The sequence below is a fragment of the Kryptolebias marmoratus genome, linkage group LG3 (genome assembly GCF_001649575.2).
Source record: "Kryptolebias marmoratus isolate JLee-2015 linkage group LG3, ASM164957v2, whole genome shotgun sequence".
Classification (NCBI taxonomy): domain Eukaryota; kingdom Metazoa; phylum Chordata; class Actinopteri; order Cyprinodontiformes; family Rivulidae; genus Kryptolebias; species Kryptolebias marmoratus.
Genome location: NC_051432.1, coordinates 13,572,439 through 13,591,482, shown reverse-complemented (window position 1 = coordinate 13,591,482; position 19,044 = coordinate 13,572,439). Strand labels below are relative to the sequence as shown.

Below are 19,044 nucleotides of genomic sequence, written 5' to 3'. Positions count from 1 at the left end.
CACGTGCATACACCAACACACACTCTTTTCTCCTGTCATGGATGAGGGCAGAGTTTCCAGACGCATTAAATGGAGACACAATTTTCCTTCTTATCCAGTAAAGTTTAATTAGCAGAACCAGAATTTGCAGAACCATCCCCTTAAAAGTCTGATTTCAACTGATTTTTTTCCCCCCATTCTGTCAAGGGAGCAACAGTGTATGTGTGTTTGTGCATGTGTGTGGAAACACAGGATGTGGTAGGATACTGTATGCTGGCTCAGCCAGCTATGCAGACAGTGACTGCCGCTGGAGTTTTCATTTCATGGCTGCAATGTGCAGGATTTGGAGCAGGATCTGAGAATATGGACTGCTTTCGACTTCACAAAAAACGGGTATGTTCATTCGGTATGATTTTATGAGTCTAATAAGAGAGTCTTAGATAGCCCGAGGAATGTGTTCTGCCTTATATTACCTCTGCACAGTCTAATGAAAGAAAAATCTTCCCTACACCTTAATCTAGAACATTTAACTGTTCTTACAGAAATCTGATCAATTAAAAAACAGTTCTGTCATTTTCAGCATAAGAATATGAAGATACTAGTTTTGCCTCTAAAATCCTCTTTAAATGAAGTTTTAAAAAGCATTCCAAAGACTGAGAAACAGAAGTAATGTGCAAGTTTTACCTATCATAGTTGTCCAGCATGCATAGCAACATGTTGGACAACTATATTTACTAAGTGATGTGGTCATGAAAAGGCGTATGTGTTTGTGTTGAGTGTTTCTGGGTGCTGTGCAGATCTGCAGCGACTGAAAACAGCCCTACTGCCACTTGTGTTTCTCCTGTTGTCACATTCCCAGGATGCCTTTTCTCAACAGCTGCTGTTGGTTTTACCGGATACTGGTGGGCTTAGCTAGTTGGAAAAAATTCAGTATTAGTCCTATTTATATGATCAGTGTGTAATACTGGGAATTCACTATATCTGAAATAAAGATTTAATTTAGACGATAAATAATGGAAAATGCCAGCTGCTGCATAACTCTTCCCTTCTGAGTCACGAATGCCAGGATGCTGTTTAGAAATGAAAAGAACTGGAAAGTATTTTGTAATTTGGATTTGAAAAATAAAAGTTTTTTGAAATCTGTGACCTCTACAGCTACTCTTTACCAGTTTGACAAAATATGGCAAATCAAGGGTGTGCTATGTTATTTACAAATGTGTTTTAAAGTTTGGAGATCCTAAATGAAGCCCCTTTATTTTGGTGCTGTTAAGCAGAACTCGCTGATGTTCTGCCGGTTCTGTAAAGCCTGCTTCAGACACAGCAATGAGCCAGCTCTGTTTGGCATGCAGGATTTACCAAAATGGAACAGATCCAGCTTTCACAATGATGTATTTCTTTTTTTTTAAAACAATTATGCAAAAACAATTTGTCAGAGAAGTGTTTATGTCACCATACAGCAAATAAAATTGTTTTAACCCTGTGTTGAAGGGGTGGTTTTGAATTGAGTTTGTGTGGAGTAATTATGGGTTCATGAGTATGTTACCTGGAGAATCAGGAAGAAATTCTGATGAGGGAGTCAAGCTAACCGCTGCTCACAGCAGGGCACATTTAACAGCAAATTTTCACCCTATAAAAATACTTAACGTTCTCAGAAGCTCCCTGTATTTTCTTGCCCTGTCGTCCATGTTGCTACGCTAACTGTGGATGGCAAACATATCCTACAACTGATTAGTTCATCAGGAGTTGCTCCATTGCACTAAACAACAGTTCTATCTCTGTATGATCTGTTACACACAGATATCCTCCGTTCTCCACTTAAAAAGAGAAATTCTCTTTTGTTTTTCTAACCACTCATTTTTATCATCTTTACTTGTTGTTTTGGGAATACAGTAGTGTAAGTCCTGTAATTTGCTTTAAAACTCAATAAATTGTACATGGACATTCTCTCGCTGTGTGTTCAGTTTCCAACACAAGAACTACTACATAAAACTAGGCTGAAAGAGCTGCATTTTCTGCCAAACCCTAATATGTCTGCATTGGAAAATCCTACTCCTAAAACATGGGGCAGTGGGTCCAGGAGCGGTAGTACTTGATGGGGATTTGACGTCAAGCAAAGCCAGTGGATAAAACAGTCTTTGATGTCATGCTAGTCAAGCAAATATCCCTGTGCTTAGAGCAAGTCCAAAAAGTCTAGTCTAGTCTGTGAGCATATAATTGAGTGGTCAAAAGCGGGAGAAAGTCCTCCCCCACACACTGTAGGCAGACTCAGTCCTATTTCTTACTCAGTGTAATCACACACAAACACACACACCCTGTTAATGGCCTAAATTGGTTGTCCCACTGTGGTGTGCAACCCAAACAGACAAAAAGACCAAAGAGAGAGGGAGGCAGCTGCCTCCCATAGCATATGCTGACCACTTGTATGACAGACTGGTTTACTTCTCAGTGTAAATAGACACAGGCTCACCACTTTAGCTCATCTCAGTCCATCAGCAGCACTAAGAAGATTCAATCACAGCTGAGGCTGCCAAGCATGCTGGTAAGTCTGAATGAGTGCTATTCAGTGTACCAATGAGGGCAGTGTAAAAGGGTGTATGTGTGTGTGTGTGTGTGTGTGTACCTGCACATTCTTGAGTACAATGGCTGTGTCTGTCTTTTTCTCAGTGTACAGTACTGATAATATCCTGGTCTGTACTGAGCTGAAAGTGGTGAATTGGTTTTACTGTGTCTGAATCCAGCACTCGGATGTTAGAGCACACAAACTACACTGTTTCAGTGTTGGGTAAGAAAATGGCATCAGGCATCAAGGCAACTATTACTAGAGAGGCTGAAATCAGAGCCTGTAGACTTGTTTTAGTTCTGTGTTGGTCTGAGGAAGATTTCGGTGTGATCAGTAGGGGTAATGTTGTTAGATGTTCTCCCCAAATATGAAGAGTGAGTTCAACACCTTTATGGCTGTCTGTGTTTCAATAAGCTACCTTGCTGTTTTTGTAAAAGCTTTGTACCTTGAAAAATTAGAGTTTAGATTTTTTGAAGTGGGGTTTTGTGTCCAGGCTACAAACAATATATTGGTTGTTGCAGATAGTTTGGAGAAACAGTTTAATTCCATCCATCCATTTTCTTCCATTTATTTGTGGTTGGACCAAGAAAATTTTTTAGAGCAGTCTGTGCAAGCACTGTTTTGTAAATCTTTACACCATCATCAATTTTGCATTACAAAGTTTTTCTGGCTGAAAATTATAATATCCCTGTTGGAAGCTGCACCAGAAGGGCTAGCTGCCACAGCTGAAAAATGGAATTGTATTTAAATAACAGTTGCCATTTTATACCCTGACATAATTTGAACAACAACTTTTTGGGGGTCTCTTAGTGAGGTGATGAGTCACCACAAAACACCAGAACAGCTTTAAATGCAGCTTGGTACTGAGAGTAAAAAAGTATGCACAGCATGATCTTTTCAACATTTGCCTTTAAACATATCCAACTGAATTCTCCAACTTGCTCAGCTGGTTTAAGGTGTGTTGACCTTGAAGGCCAAAGCACTTCATGTACATAGTTTTTCAAGCTGTCAAACTATTCAGTTATCCCCTCTTCACAATAGATCAGGGCATGGAGAAGACCACTCTTGTGAGGATAAAGGTGATCACTTGAAAGTACTTTGTATTGATTTGTAATGTAATCTAACAGATGCAAGTCAACTGAATTCATGCCAGGAACACCACCCCCCTCCCCCATGCAACGCACACACACGCACCATATCATAAGAAAACCACTGGGTCTTCCATATTCATGGGTCTTTGTAGTGGTTAGGGCTTTGTCACCCATCTGTTTTTCCATGTGTCAGACCTAACTTGGCTAAAATGAACCCTCTGATGTATTTGGTTGGTGCTGATTAGTAAACTTGTGGAAATAATTAGCAACGTTTTAAGAACATATGTTTACCGACAAAGTGATTTGGCACAAATTTTCCTTCACTAGGGGTAGGATATGGTACAAGAACAGCTTTCTATCATTCTTGTCTTTCATACACTATAAACTTTTATGAATAAGATTAAGACAATGATTTTGTAAATAAATCTGTAATTTGTGGTTTAGGTATTTCCAGATACATTGCACTAAACAAGCTCTTTGTATGGTGTAATGTTTGTTATATATTAGCTTTTTATTAAGCTATTTTTATAGTTTAGGAAAGTTACATCATTACTGTATAATTATTGCAATGTTGCAGCTGAGTAAATTTGATTTAAAAACCTATATCGTAACCAAAAAGATAATTTTGCATTGTTTGCACTTTTTAACCCAATGTCTAAACATTTCATGTCATTTTGAGTGCATTTACCTCGTCGGGATATATATCTATATATATCTATAATTTCTTTAAGCTGTCCAGCCCAAATTTAGATTAGATGCTCAGGATTTTTTTTGACTCATGGGTGTGGTCATACATGTGAACATTTCTGCAAGTAGAAGTCTGTCTCCATACCACTCCCCATTTTGTCCCCACATGGTCCCAAAAGGCTTGCTTGCTGGAGACGCCCATCCGAGCAAAGTGAAGGAAAAGGAAGCCCCCAGTGTAAACACAAATTGTTTTGAACTTGTACAAATAGACAATGTCAACTGACTAAACACTTCTTGATCCACAGCTTCTGGGACAGCACATTAAATTTGGGTTAGTGGGTTTTTTTTCTGGTTTTATATAGTTAAAAATGATTCATAGATGCCAATCATTAGTTTTTCTTAGCTCAAAACCATTCTCTTTTATGATCTAATTATCACTGTTATTTATGCCTAAACCTAACCAAACAGCAAGGGTGAAGTGTTGGTAAACACTAAGAGAAAACAAGCATACAAATTAAAACTGCGATAAATTTGGAAACTCTTGGTTAACAAATGTGTTGTGCCACTGTCTTTTTTGTGTTAAAAAGACATCTAAGTAACATCTAAATCAACCATAAATTTATTGGATCGAGGCCATTTACAAATATGCAATCTGTCTGCAGTACAGGTTAATCTGCAATTTTTACTTCTTGTCAAACTATTTTATTTAATCTTTTTTGCAAAAATGTTTCATTCCACCCTTTACAAAGTCCTAAATACATCTTGTCATACACATCTTGAAAATATAGCTTCGCATGAACCAGTGGGTAAAAAAGTTCCGAATTGTTTAAATCTTTTCACTCAGCTTTGAAATCCTGATTTGTCCCTTTAAAGAGATTTAAGCTGTGCAGCTTGTATATTTTCTTTGTGTGTGTGGCATATACATTAGGTAATAAAGTCTGAACTGCTTGGTCTAAACATGATCTAAAACTGGACTAAGATATTTTGGAGTAATGGTGCTTTTGTGCACTGAACTTGCCACTGAACCCAGTAGTGAGCCCTGTGTTTTGCAACAGGTTGACAAGAATATTGGCACAAAGTAGGCAGTTTTCACAAATATGAGTGGACAATATTTAAGACTAGCACAGAGTTCCCAGTTTGGATGCAGTGCTGCCTCCTACAATGTTGCATCTATGACCTAAACATTTGGCCAAACTGAGCTTGAGAGTGCTACTTGTGTGTGTTGAACCTCGTAGAAGGTTGCACAATGACCATGAAGACTTTTGCCCCTGCACATCTAATTTCTATGAGTCATGCAAAAAAATTAAAAGCACAAACACTGAATCTGTATTTCTTGTGCGCACCTGAACCAAGTCAGGTGCATTGCATGTATGGGCTTTGCAATGACAGTATGACGCACAAGTGACACATGGTAATTGTACAATTCACATGACTCAAAAGTGCCACAGTTTTTATTTGTGTGGCCTAACACTCAGAAATATATCTGACCTTCTACCCCTGTGTGTGGCGAGTTTTCCCTGTCTTTGCAGATGGGTTGTGAGCTTGGCTTTACTCAGATCTTTTAGTCTATTGTCAACAATAATCCATAGTGCATATTTACATGTGTGTGGTTTCCAAAGCAGATGTACCATTCCTAAATCTGCTGCCACTGCTGTGGTTTTAAAAAGGTTTGACATTTTATAGCAAATACAAGCAAATACCACAGTTTGCTGATCCATTTTGACATTCAACAGAACGCAGTGTCTCTCGAAGCTGTGGTAAATTAAGCCTCATTGAAGTTAAAAGTGGTTTTGGTGATGTTCTGAGCACATTTTTAGCTAATACCATGCAGCCCTCAGGTATCTTTAAAATCCCAATACCAGCTGCTTTATCGAGTTTAATCCCATTACCAGCCTTCCCCAGTGCATCAGCTTACCTGCCAACATTTGTTGCCCCTGTCCTGAAGTCTCAGTTTGGAGACTGTAGTAATGCCACAGCTTCAGGTAGACCCACCAGGGAGAACCATATCTTCTCTTTTCTTATGCTCAGGAGAGGCAGTTGAGAAGGTGAGAGGAAAGAAGGAGAAACGCCTGGGGGGAGTAGGATACTCAAACCCAGCTGCTGCCTTATTCACCCAACTTTGGTTTTCAGCTTTTTTTGTGCTGCTGTGCGAACGTGCATGAGAGAATTCACACACACACAAACACAATTGCGGTGTCTCAATTTATTTATTTATTTATTTGTGTCGTCCCTCTCTCTGACAGGCAAACAAAGACCCGCTGTTTCTGACGGGGGTGACCTTCCCTTCAGAGTATCCTGAAAGCCCAGAGACGATAGTCAAGCTAAGTGTGTATGACGCAAAAAACAAGAGCCAGGAATCGGTGAGTAAATAGTTGTTTGTTTTTGCTCTGCATGGGCACACTCTATTTTTGCATGTTAAAAAAATCAAGAGAGTGAGACGGATAATGAAGACAATGTGTTTGAAGCCAGCTGCGAAGCAGTCATATTTCAAGTGTTGATTTGTAACACTTTAAACCCCCCAGGGGAGGGACATAAACATCATGGCATGTGGTGTCTACTTCAAAATCTCATTATGTTTAATTTTATCCTGGAGAGTCAGAGGCACAGAAAGTTGAGCTCTGAACTGAGCAGTATTTCAGTACTCGTTCATTTTAGTGAGCCCCAGACCTGAAACTTCTGCCTGGAGCTTTGAAAGAAAAGGTTATGCCGCCTGCGATGAGCATCTGAACATGGCAGCCAATCTTCTGGGAAAACCGACTGGCACATCTGTGGGAACTAGAAGAAAAGCCAGAGATAGAATCCTGAATAAGCTAGACCTATGATTTAGACATTCAAAACAGAATTTTATAACAGGCTCTTCGATGTGGGTGTATGTTTGATCTTAATCAAATAACTGAGTCGAACCAGGACGCCAACATCTTAATTTGGTCTAACTAAGAGCATGAAACATTAATGAGCTTTGTGACGACTTAGGAGTCTTTTATAGCAGCTTTGTGATTGTACATGTGAAACATTCTGATTTTAGGAGTGTTTTGTTTTTGTTTTGTTTTTTTGCTTTGAGCATATACTTTCTGTATATGGATCTTTAGAACAGTGGTTTTGTTTCTTGAAACAAATATATTGAAACCAATATGTAATGTCTCTCTACTTGTGGGGACCACTTTTTATTTCCAGCCTGGAAAGCAACAGCCAACCTTTTCAAGTATGAGGAGTTCTGTGACCTCAGCTCATGTATTTTTCAAAAGTAGTACTTAAGCGCACAACCAAGTGCAAATTTAATGTGAATTTTAATAATAAAAGAAGGTCAATATTTTAACAATATGCCAGTTCAAGTTTCGAAGAAGTCAGACAACGTGACTGTGTTGATTTAAGTCTTTAATCTTAAGATTCTACTGTTGTGGTCTGTGTGATTTGGTCTAGGTTTTCTTTTTTTGAACAGATTTCATACTCAGTTTATTTCTCCTAAATAAGTTAAATTTATCACAATTTCTATTTTATAACCAATTATTTTTTTGATTTCAGTGTTCCATTAAGGTCCAGTTCCCATTCGAAAAATCTGTTAATATATCACACTATTTACATATTTTTTTGTCAGTACTCTTTCATCTCCAACCCTAGTCAGTGTTTTAGTTTTAACTCAAACACTGTATTAAGTAGGAAGGTCCATCAGCTTGTACTGCATGTAATGAACTAGTTAGTTGGTGTTGCTTCTCAACAAATATTAGCAAGTGATAGGTAAACCAATTAAAAGTCTTTAGGCAACACAGTATCTAATCCAATGTTAAAACATTTGCTTAAAAGTTTTTAACAGATTTAAATTTGGTGGAAATATCAAGAAAGACTCAATAGATGTTCATGGTATGATTTTTCCATATCATACATTATCATTTAATGTCTTGTCATATATCATATTGTATATCATATAATATTAGGGTCATGTCATACATCACAAGAGATATATATATAAAATACCCAGCTCGCCCTACTTTTTCCACATGGACAATTTCATTTCACTTCAAGCTCAGGTCCACACCAGAAGCCCGGGAGCTTTACAGTTCTGCTCAGTATCTTAACTGTTCCTAGGAAAACGCTCTGCTGGACCAAAGATCTCAGAGGTTGTTCCTGGAATCTGTTGGAGTCGCTCTTCCATTATGGGGGTCACAGCACCAAGAGCTCCAATGACCTCTGGTACCACTAAGGCCCTAACTTTCAGCTCGGTTGCTGGAGCAATAGTGTTGTTGCATGATGTTAGAACTGGAATGTCAGTGGTTCCAAACCGTGATTTAGCCAAACTTGATGAGTTAGAGACAGAAATGATGCCAGGCCAGCTCAGACCTGACAGAGATTAACAAGGTCTTCATGAGATGCTGGGTTTTATTGGATGAGAAATGGCCTAGCCGAACAAGACATTCTTGGATGAAGGTGGAGAACTTAATACCCTTGAAATGCTACTAAATATTTATAGAAGAGAATAAAATCTGAGCCACATTTGTGGATTTGTACCTATTTTAACTTGGACTGTCATGCCAATTAAATATAAAAAAATATGCCCCTTGAAAAGGTAAACAAAGAAAATGACATTAAAAACGATGACAAGAAATGCTTTTTTTTAAATTTGTAATACTTTGCAAATAACTAAATATGTTAAAATAGGAGGACAAGTTTTAGATGTGTGTTGACTATTCCTCTTTAATCACCACAATAGTGTAGCTTACCAATTTATTAATGCTCCAAACATTCAATGCCTTTTTTTGTTGATTTTGGCAGCTCTTTTGTGTATTCTTGCTAGAGATTTGTCTAAATACTTGCTGATGTGTGGATATAAAAAGCCCAGGTTGCCGTCTATTAAAAGATTTACAGATGAAATTCAAACTTGCTTATTTTGAAAGCAGGAGAGCTTTACGAGGAAGGTGATATCTTGTTTTATTTCCAGGCCCTGAAGGGGAAGTTTGACATAATTAACTCTTTCAGAATTATTTTTTTTTACAGTTTGTCTTTCATTTTTCTTTACTCCTTGTTGTGAGTTGTAATTCTGAAGGGCATCTGTCAGTCTTCGGTGTAAAGCACTGACACACTTCAGAACATTTCACTCATGCTCAGCTTTCAGAGTTAAGGCTCAAGGCTGAACAGAAAGCCTCACAGATAAGGTCCTGTTGAGCATAGTTTCACACTTTTTACTTGTTTCCTCATTCCATGCTGCCTTCAAAAAAATAACTTTTGAATGATGGGCTGTCTTACAACCTCCTGCAAATCTAAGACATAAAACACAGTCTTATTTTATGACAGTCTCAAAATGTGCCCTGTGTGGTGCTGCTGCAAAACTTGAAGATCTACCTCTTTTATTCCTTTCTCTTTCATTCTGGCACCAGCGCTTGTGTGCTGTGGTTGTCTTTTAGATTTTCAGCTCCGCTCCACCGGGCACGGCGTGCTTGTCTGTCTCTCATTAGAGACTCCTTAAGTGACACAGGCATGACCCTGAACATGAGCTGGCACAATGCATCAGCCCCCAGTGGCTTTAAGTGGCAGACTGAAAACCACTCAGTCAAGACTCGGTCATTTAATGTTCCTTTTTCTTCTTTTTTCTTTTTTTTTTTTTTTTGCAAAAAATAAGCCTGGGAGCTATTTGTATGTGTACAAATCAGCTGTCAAAAGTTGTACATATCACTTTCAGCTTTAAGTGGCACATGTGGTGCCACAGGCTGACTCATTGCAGTGGAACGCAGACAAGCACACATGATGAAAACCAATGAAAAAGAAAAACAAAACAATTTGCCATTTTGTATGCTATGCATTGAGATAGCATTACTATATAGCCTTCGATTGGCAAGAAAAGGGGGTCAGAATAATGAGGAGGGAACTTGACAGAATAGGGTTTATAGATGACTGGTTAAACATTTGTAGAGGACCTGGGAATTTCATAGTTGGGTGACTTCCCTCTGCCTCTGGCTTCCCATTTAGATATCCTGAGATGACACCGGCTGCATGCTCATGAATATTTGAAAACGCAGACAGAGCTGAGAGGCTGATAAGTCAGGCGGTTGAGGTGTGAGAGGGGAGTTTGACCGCCTCAGATATCTCTCAGGTGTAAGTGATCCCACCCTCAAGCTGAGCTGTCAGATGGTGACAGGCCGACCTCACTCTGTCCCTGATGTCTTAACTGCAGCTCTCTTTGAAAGGCTCCAAAAGGGGGGAAAAAAACTTCAATGAGCTCACATTCTGATCACTGTATCAAAAAAATATTCAAAGTGGATCCTCTGTAGAGAGCACCTAATTTTGTGCAATTTTATCACACAGGTATGACTAATGAGCTGCATTTTGTTTCCAACACGGTTTAAAGAAGTGATTAGAAAAAGCCATCACTTCTAGCCAGGGTATATGGCACAAAATTCATTTTAGGAAAACATAGTTATTTTTTAACTAGGTTTGACATCTAAAAAAGCTTTTGCCTTTGTTAGAAATCAGAGTGGGAGATGAAGAACAACTCCAGGATGTTGGACTGTGTCTCAATAGGCAGTCATTATCTTCAAAGTTTATGAAAAGTCTGAGCAAGGCTAAATTGAGAAAGGTACTGTAGGATGAAGAGCCTCAAGTTAAAAGTGGATGAATGGGACTAATGAGATTATTATTTTTGCATGCATGGTACATGATATTTTTACTTACCAAACTTTGTTAAAGTGTTAAGAAAAAATACAGGAATGATTACGTAAATGCTACACCTTATATTAAGGACCTTTAATAACTATTAAAGGATTATCACACCAATATCTACTCAACATAATTCATAAATCAGTGGGAGCCCTGAGCTTATTTCCCTGCAATTTGACAGCCCCATCTGAGGGTGAAGGTAGACAATGACACTCGAAGTGTGTTCCTTATGTCCAGTCTACTCCTTAACCCTTCGGGTCAAATGGAACCAAAGTTACAAGGGCTTCTCTTTCTCTCTTCAGTTACGAGGGCACCAGGAGGGTTAATCTTGTTTTTGTTGCTGTAACTACAGAAAATCCTGCCTTAGAAAGGTATGATGTTGGAAAATGAAGCAGTGCTTTTGTGGCGATGTCAGGATGTTCTGCCTTGACTTTAATCCAAATTGCAAAGAAGTTTGAAGTTGTTTCAAACACACTTTTAAGGCCACCACCATTTGTATTCTCAACTAGCTGATCTTCTTTCTTCTAGCAAGATTAAAGTTGATTCACCTGGCCTGTTCACGAATGGGTCGCAGATCCATTCCTTCACCGTACGGGGATCTTTTGTGGTTGGGAAGTAGCGCTCAAACTCTCTTGAAAATTGAGATGAGTGATCCTGCACCAGTTGGGCGAACTAAGACCGGGGTCAAAAATGCCCAAGCTCACTCGCCATCCCCATAATTCCAGTTTGGCTTTGAATGCAGCAATCTTATCTGCTGACTTGAAAACAGTGGTCATTTCCCCCTGAAGTAAAAGACTGAGTTTGTTGAGCAGATGGAATATGTCACACAGGTAGGCAAATTTTGTGACCCATTCTGTGTTGCTAGATAGCACTGCCAGGGGTGACTGTTTTTCTAAAAGAAATGTCTGGGGTGGCCCTCGTAACGCAAAAACTCTGGGTAATGATCTGCCTTTAGAAAGCCACCTCACTTCAGTGCACAAGAAGGGACAGCTGTGCTCTGAATCCATCTCCTCACAGAGCTGCTCAAACGGACGCGAGTTCAGGCCGTGCGCTTTGACGTGGTTAATAACTTTAATCCCATCTTCCAAAACGCTTTTTAGCTCAGATGACATTTTTCGGCTCGCCAGCGTTTCTCTATGAATGACACAGTGCGTTGACTCACATTTGGAAGCAACCTTCTTGATTCGTGTTGTGAGACCAGAAACCCGTTCAGTCATCACAGCCACTCCGTCTGTGCAGACACTGACACAGAATGACCAGTTAAGCTGTCCTGATATATAACCGTTCAAAGACTTGAGTGGTTCTGCAGCTGTGGTGTTGGTTGGCCAAAACAGTGCACAAAGCACATCTTCCTGAAAAAAATATGTTTCACAAAAAAGAGCAATACTGCCTTGTTGTCAGCATCAGTAGATTTGTCCACCTGAATTGTGTACCATAGCGACTCATTAATCCTCTCTAACAACTGTGCTTTGACATCCTCTGCTATTTCATCAATGCTTCTATTTTTAGTGGGAGCCGAAAGCAGAACATCTGCTACCTTTTTAACTGCAGCCTCTCCAAAAAGGTTCACTGCAAATGTCCTTAGCAGCCAGCAAAATCAACTCTTCGCCAATTATGAAGGGCTTTCTGGCTTTAGCAATGCGGTCAGCTACTAAGAATGACGCTTTCAGTGCAGACACATTTGTTGAAGTTGTGGCCCTCTGTAATTGCTTCTGTCCTTCATATGCATGTTTTTTTCTTTCAAAAAGTTCCAAGGGTTTGTCTTTTAATACAGGGTACTTGGTCTCTATGTGACAAAGTAGTTTTGAGGGTTTCATTGCTTCATTAGCCAGCCAGTCAACACATATTTTGCAGAGTGGGTGTGGAGTGTGTGAATCACCTGTTGCAATGAAACCGTAGTTTAAGTAGGACTCTTGGTATTTTCTTTTAAATGCAACTTTCTTGCTTCTGGAGTTATGAGACTCCAGAAAAAAGTTTAGTTTTAAAACCATAATATTGTAATAGTATTGTAAAGTGTGACTAAAAGAAAAATGATTTACCAAGCACCCTGAGGTGCTGCTGGAGCTGCTGCTGATTTCTGAGAATTTAATTAAAATCCATTCAGTGGTTAATACGATATTTTGCCAACAGACAGAGTTGGCTCCAACAGGTAATGGCAAAGTTTTAAAATGAGATCTTGCATGATCAGTTAGTGCTCAAAATATAATTTGAACATGCCATTCAGCTTGACATTCATGACATCAAATTTTACATTAGTAGCTGTAAAATTAGTCATTATTGTGATGGCTAAAGTTGCTTAGTTGTGGGAGTCAAAGACAGACAAACACACACAGGCAGCAGTATTATCATCATTTCTCCGTTAGTAATAGGCAATAGTTAATAGTAAAAGCATGAAACACATGCTTTGCACATATTTTCCAGGTGATTTTTGGAATACCTTCAAAATTCATGTGATAACATGTAGAAAACATACAAAAAGTTTGGTTTTTCTTTAGGACTTTACCTACAAACTGTTATTACTAATCTGTTTAAAGCTATTTTGTGTTAAGTTGTGGTATTAATTTCTAGAGTGTCTGATCTGACAGACAGCTGAGCTAAAAAAAAAACTTTTCATCTGGACATGCTTTGCAAACATTGTAAATGTCAAACCAATCAGTACCAACCATGGCTATATATATATATATATGTGAAGTAGGCAGCTGTTTTTCAGTCTAAGAGACACCTAAAGACTAATATTTGGACTGTAACTATCAAACAAAAGTGACTGAAAATGACTTGCCACCCTCCAGTGGTTGCACATTGTTCTTCAGTGTAACCTTTGGAAATTTGGTTCTGATTTGAGAATGGTCTGACTGGCATATTAGCTCCATCTCAGGAGGCAGTTTGAACAGCCACTGTTGCGTGGTGAATTGTCACTTCAATTATGAACTGCTGAAGTATGGAGAATCCCAGCCTCAGTTAATCCTGTCCCGTCAATAATCATGAAGTGTAAAAGACATATTTTTGGCATAGCTGCTTGGATTTTTGCTGAATGAGTGTCAAAGTGGTTGGAGGTTTTTTTTTTTTGTAAGAGTAAGAATTTAGTGAAATAAAATGGGGTGGGGGCAATGGAAGCAAAAGGCGAAACAGCAGAAAGCAGGAGAGAGAGAGAGAGAGCTTGCGAGAACACACACACACACACACACATAAACACACTTTTACAAGAACCAATCTCAGAGATATCCAAGAAAGGTTTTGGTAGTGATTTGGTGGACAGCTCAGCAGTGATAACCTATGAAAGTAACAGTCCTCAGATAAGGACTGTTTCTTGTCTGATGGCCACTTTTCTTGCCTTACTATCATTGTGGCAATGTCAGCCAATGTCACTAGTGAGGAAAAGTACCCATGTTCAAGTCTGTAAAGCAAACATTCATTAGACAAAGATATGTGTTTTTGTTGTTCACCTATCTGCTGGTAATCTTGCATTAAAATTAGCACCCCTTACCTTTTCCCAACCTTTTGCCTTTGTTTTATATTTAGATGTACTTCTGTAATGGAAGCATGCCTCATCGTGCAAGTAATATCATGTTCGTGCAGCATTATACAACAGTTTGTCCTGCCAAGTCAAATTTTACAGCACAAGTATCAGTATGTGTTTATATTCCATTGCTATTACAATCTCAAAGGAACATCATCTACTTTTATTTTAGGGAACATTTGTATCTGAGTTTTTTTAGTTTCATTAAACATGTACAATCCTTGCAGGATTGCCATACACAGAACTGTAAGTACAGAATTTAAGATACCCTCATAAATAAATGTAAATTAGGCAATTTTGCATTATTGGAATATTTTAATAAAATGCTCAAGGTTATTGAACAGCAAAAAAAAAAGGTCTCATATGGTAATTTAATTGGAGTTGAATTAGTTTTACAAACAAAATAACAAGCCTCTGTTTAATTTTCAGTCTTCACATAACCTGAATAAATTATTGGTTTTACTGCATATCAAGACATAAATGTGTCTTGTTTATTTATACGGAGCCCAGACAGTGCCAAGTATTGGAATATTTTTAAGAAAGGTGGGGAAATCCCCCCCCCCCCCCCTCAGTTTGGTAGTCTGTAGTCACCAATTTATCATCATCCTTCTGTTAGAGAACAAGCATTAGAGCATTGGTTGAGTTCATTTTCACTCCTAGATTCAATAGCTTCTACACAAACAATCCTTAAATCACAAACATCACTTCCTTTTAATGTCAGAAAGGCAGACATGCCACAGCCTTATTTTAATCGAAATCTATCATACTCTTAGCATGATAAAAAACAAACAAACAAAAATTATTAAAAGGAAGAACCAAAAACTAAAAATGAAATCAGTATTTTATGCTTAAAGTGACACATTTTCCTACCTGAAGCTGCCTACCTTACCCAAAGTAATGTAGAGGTTTACCTTACTGGACAGAGCACCTTTCAATTGGCCCCTTGTTCATCCACACTGATGTTGATAAAACCCACAGCTGGAAATAGCTCGAGGTGGATGACCAGCTGTGTGATTAATGCATGCGCCACTCTGCATCATCTTCGGCAGCAGCCCACAGCTGTCAGATAGTCTGATGTGTAAGTAACTGTAAGAAGAGCTGCTGGCACAGCTGGGGTTAAGAGACCTTCCCAGGAGCAAGACAGTTTATGGCGGGTAAGGAGAGCAGAGGCTTTACTCTTTACAGTAAATATACTGTATGTTAATTATAAGGAGCTTGGGGATCAAGCCAGTTTCTTCCCAGTAAATTCATATCTGCGCAGACTGAGAAGCGTATTAGCAAAGCAGCTCTGATATATTTTGGGGGGTTTTGAATACACGGCAGGCCTACTAAACTGAAAGCCAACTCTCTTCAGGATTGTTCATAAACAAAACACACAATAAATTGTCAAATAAAACTTAGGGAGGCAGAAATGAAAGCAAAATGTGCTACGATTCGAATTTCAGGTGTATAGTACAACGTGAGCCCTTAACAGAGTTTTTGTAAAGAGACAAAGCACTAAAATCAACATAACTTTAACAAAGGTTTTGGAGGTAACAACTGCTTTGCATTAAATGTACAAATAAAGTGGGAGACAAATTATTATACTAGGCATGGCACTAAAATCTTACCTGTATGGAAGCTGATTGAGGCCATACCTACCTTCATAACATTATCTTAAGATAAAGTTCATTTTGTTCTGATAATGATTTTATTCCATTGTTCAGTATCACTTTGGGATGATCTGTAAATTATGTGGTTTAATTATCTCAGTATCTCAAGATGGCAGTGTTTTACTTGAGATAAGCTCATGTAATTATTTTGACCTAATTATTTTCTCATAACTAGAAATTATTTTAAAATCACAATAATGCCAATAAGACATTTTTCATTAGTGATGAAGACAGTCATGTTAGCAACAGATTTAAGCTAAAATCCAATGTCAGAAGGAAGACTCAGCAAACATAATCACAAATGTATCAGTGTTACAGATCATCACAAAGTGATACTGGACAATAAAATACCATAATCAAAGTTTGTTTTCTCAAGACAACAAAAGTGGGATTTTTCCAGATAATGAGATACAATTAGCTTTATCTCGAGCTAATAGAAGTCAACTCGTAATCTTGAGATAATGACAACAATAACTCTAATGCCAGGTATGGCCAGTTCTTTCTTCCATGGACTTTCAGTAGATTTATGGCTGATGGGTTTTTAATGTCTTTTTCTATCAGTCAGGTGGACATCCCAGGACTCTGAAACATGTTGTTATGTGCATTTTTGGTTTTCACACAAGATGGCAACAAAGGATTGATGTGATAGATTGCATGAATATACTTTTTGAAATTCAACTACCTTGTAATACCTCTCTTTATTCTGTCAACAGCTATCAGGTATCTGACCTTAGCCTTAACTGTGTCTTCTCTGAAGCTCTTTTCTGTTTTTTTTTTTTTTTTCCTTTCTTAAGTTCAGCTTGTTTGCGGTTACAGTCCCTGTGCTCAAGCAGCAAGGGTAGAGCAACTAATTTAGCCTTGGGCTGTTAAATATTTGGTGACACTTTTACTTTGGCACAAGAGTGGTAAAATCCATCTCACTTGTAGACAGCCCGCAAATCGACCTCATCCTAAAATAAATCAAGGCAGCTTTTTAATATTATAGATTCAAATTATATATTTAATGGCACATCTCCAAGGCCAGAATGGGATTTGCCTTTTATAAGATAGATAACGTTGACACAGTAATGAATTAAACCTCTTCTTTAGCATGAAGTTCTGTACAGATAGTGCATGATTGCCTTTAGCTTTTAAAGCACAACTTCGTACCATTTCTCATTTTAAAAATAAAAGAAAATCCTGTTAACTGTTTAGTGTGAGTAAATGGCCCCTGACCCTGGAGAATAAAAGACTTAAACACACTAAAGCATTTTTTTTCTTTCTTTCTTTGACAGCTGAGCACTTATTCTGCCATGTCAGGTTAACACTACATATGTCTCACATCTTAAAAGCCCTATGGAGAAGTGAGAAATCCACTCTGGAGTGATGTGTGAACAAAAGTCAGCTCTTTCCTCTGAGGTGTTTTCAGACTGTAAATAATGATTTTTATTGCTTGACAATGTTTAAGCCTCCCGTTTCCTTTATTTTGAAGGGCATCGTGATTATTTTGTTTTCCTGCTGCGCTGATTTGCACTTTGATGAACTCACTGATTGTACCAATGAACATTTACAATTGTTTAAAATGAAGCGTGCTCTTGGTTTTGTTGCATGCAGTCATTCGTGAAAACTGTTGTTGAAACAGTGCACACTCATTAAAAGCAGCCAAATAACTCTAAGCAGCCAAACTAATTGCTTATAAAACCTGCTGAGTAGATGTGTTTTTGCTTTTGTCATGAGATGTCCTTTTTTCCAGGGGAAACTCACAGGTTTACACAAAGAACATCAAAAGAAAAGCTCAATGGAGACAGAGGTTTTGTACAAAAATATTCTATCTTTTGGTAGCATTGAAAGGATTTTTTTAATTTCAGAAAATTGTTTTGTACATTTGAAATGTTTGGATTTTTAGTTTGTAGTTCAAATCAACAAGAGGAATCTGGTTGAACCTTTTTATTGCAAGATATTGTACATAGCTATCATTGGCCTTTTTTATACACAACACTTTCAATCTGAGCCTGATTCACATTTATTGTCTAGCAGCATAAAGTGTAGGCATGCGGATGCAAAATGAGATGGTGAGATTCAAAAATGATCAGAGACTGATACATTAATTAGCTAGGAATGAAGGTAGTCACAGAACTAAGAAATTCAACTAGCTGTCATTGAAGGAATGCTTATCTTCTGGCACGTCGCATTCCGGTTTTCGACAAGGTCCTTGAGTGATCTGTCAGCACTCAGACTGTGTGTTGAGGTTGCCTCTCAGCTACTACCACACCAAATTCTAGCTCAATATCTATGAAATTGACTGAGTTCGTCATTTTTGTGTTTCCTAAGATTGGTGGACGTTTTTAATTCAGTTGACTTCAAAAGTTTAGCAGTTGCAGATATACCTCCAGTTTTAAATAAATCACAAACATTACAAGCTCCCGGGCTCTATTTTAATTAGAACCTGAGAGCTGTTTTAACGGAAAGGCCAGTTTGACCTGTCCACTCGGATCTGATCAGACCTGTTTTCTACATGACAATACTGCAGCAGATATTAAAAACATGTCACCAAATCTAATTTCCCCTAACAGATAGGTGCTTCATTCAGTCACTTGTTAAGAACAATTTGAAAAAGTCTGGCTTTTTTAAAAAGGTTTCTACAGTAGACCTCCAAAATTGGTAGCCCCTAGTCCTGGTCCTCAGGGCACACTGTCCTGCAACTTTTAAACGTTTCTCCGCTCCAACGCACCTGATTAAAACAATTGAATTACATCCTCTGCATGTCATCAAGTTCAACAGAAGCCTGTTAAGCAGCCATCAATTTAAATCAAGTGTGTTGAAGCAGGGACACATCTAAATTATTTATGTCAGAGGGCCCTGAGGACCGGGGTTGGGGATCCCTGTCCTAAATGGTTTTGTGTGTAACCAGCCATCTTTTGCATCAGTTGTTGT

At 38.3% G+C, this 19,044-nt stretch overlaps 1 protein-coding gene across 3 annotated transcripts in view; it reads left to right on the top strand.

Moving 5' to 3' along the window:
• Nucleotides 1-19,044, top strand: part of inpp4b (inositol polyphosphate-4-phosphatase type II B) — a 165,749-nt gene that overhangs the window by 27,237 nt on the left and 119,468 nt on the right. For 2 of the 3 annotated variants that reach the window (XM_017408889.3, XM_017408879.3), the window contains exon 4: nt 6,561-6,677. In XM_017408889.3, coding sequence (XP_017264378.3) covers nt 6,561-6,677 — 117 coding nt within the window. Of the gene's footprint in view, nt 1-116; nt 373-6,560; nt 6,678-19,044 lie in introns of those variants that run through there. The other variant, XM_017408897.3, reaches the window with a different exon arrangement.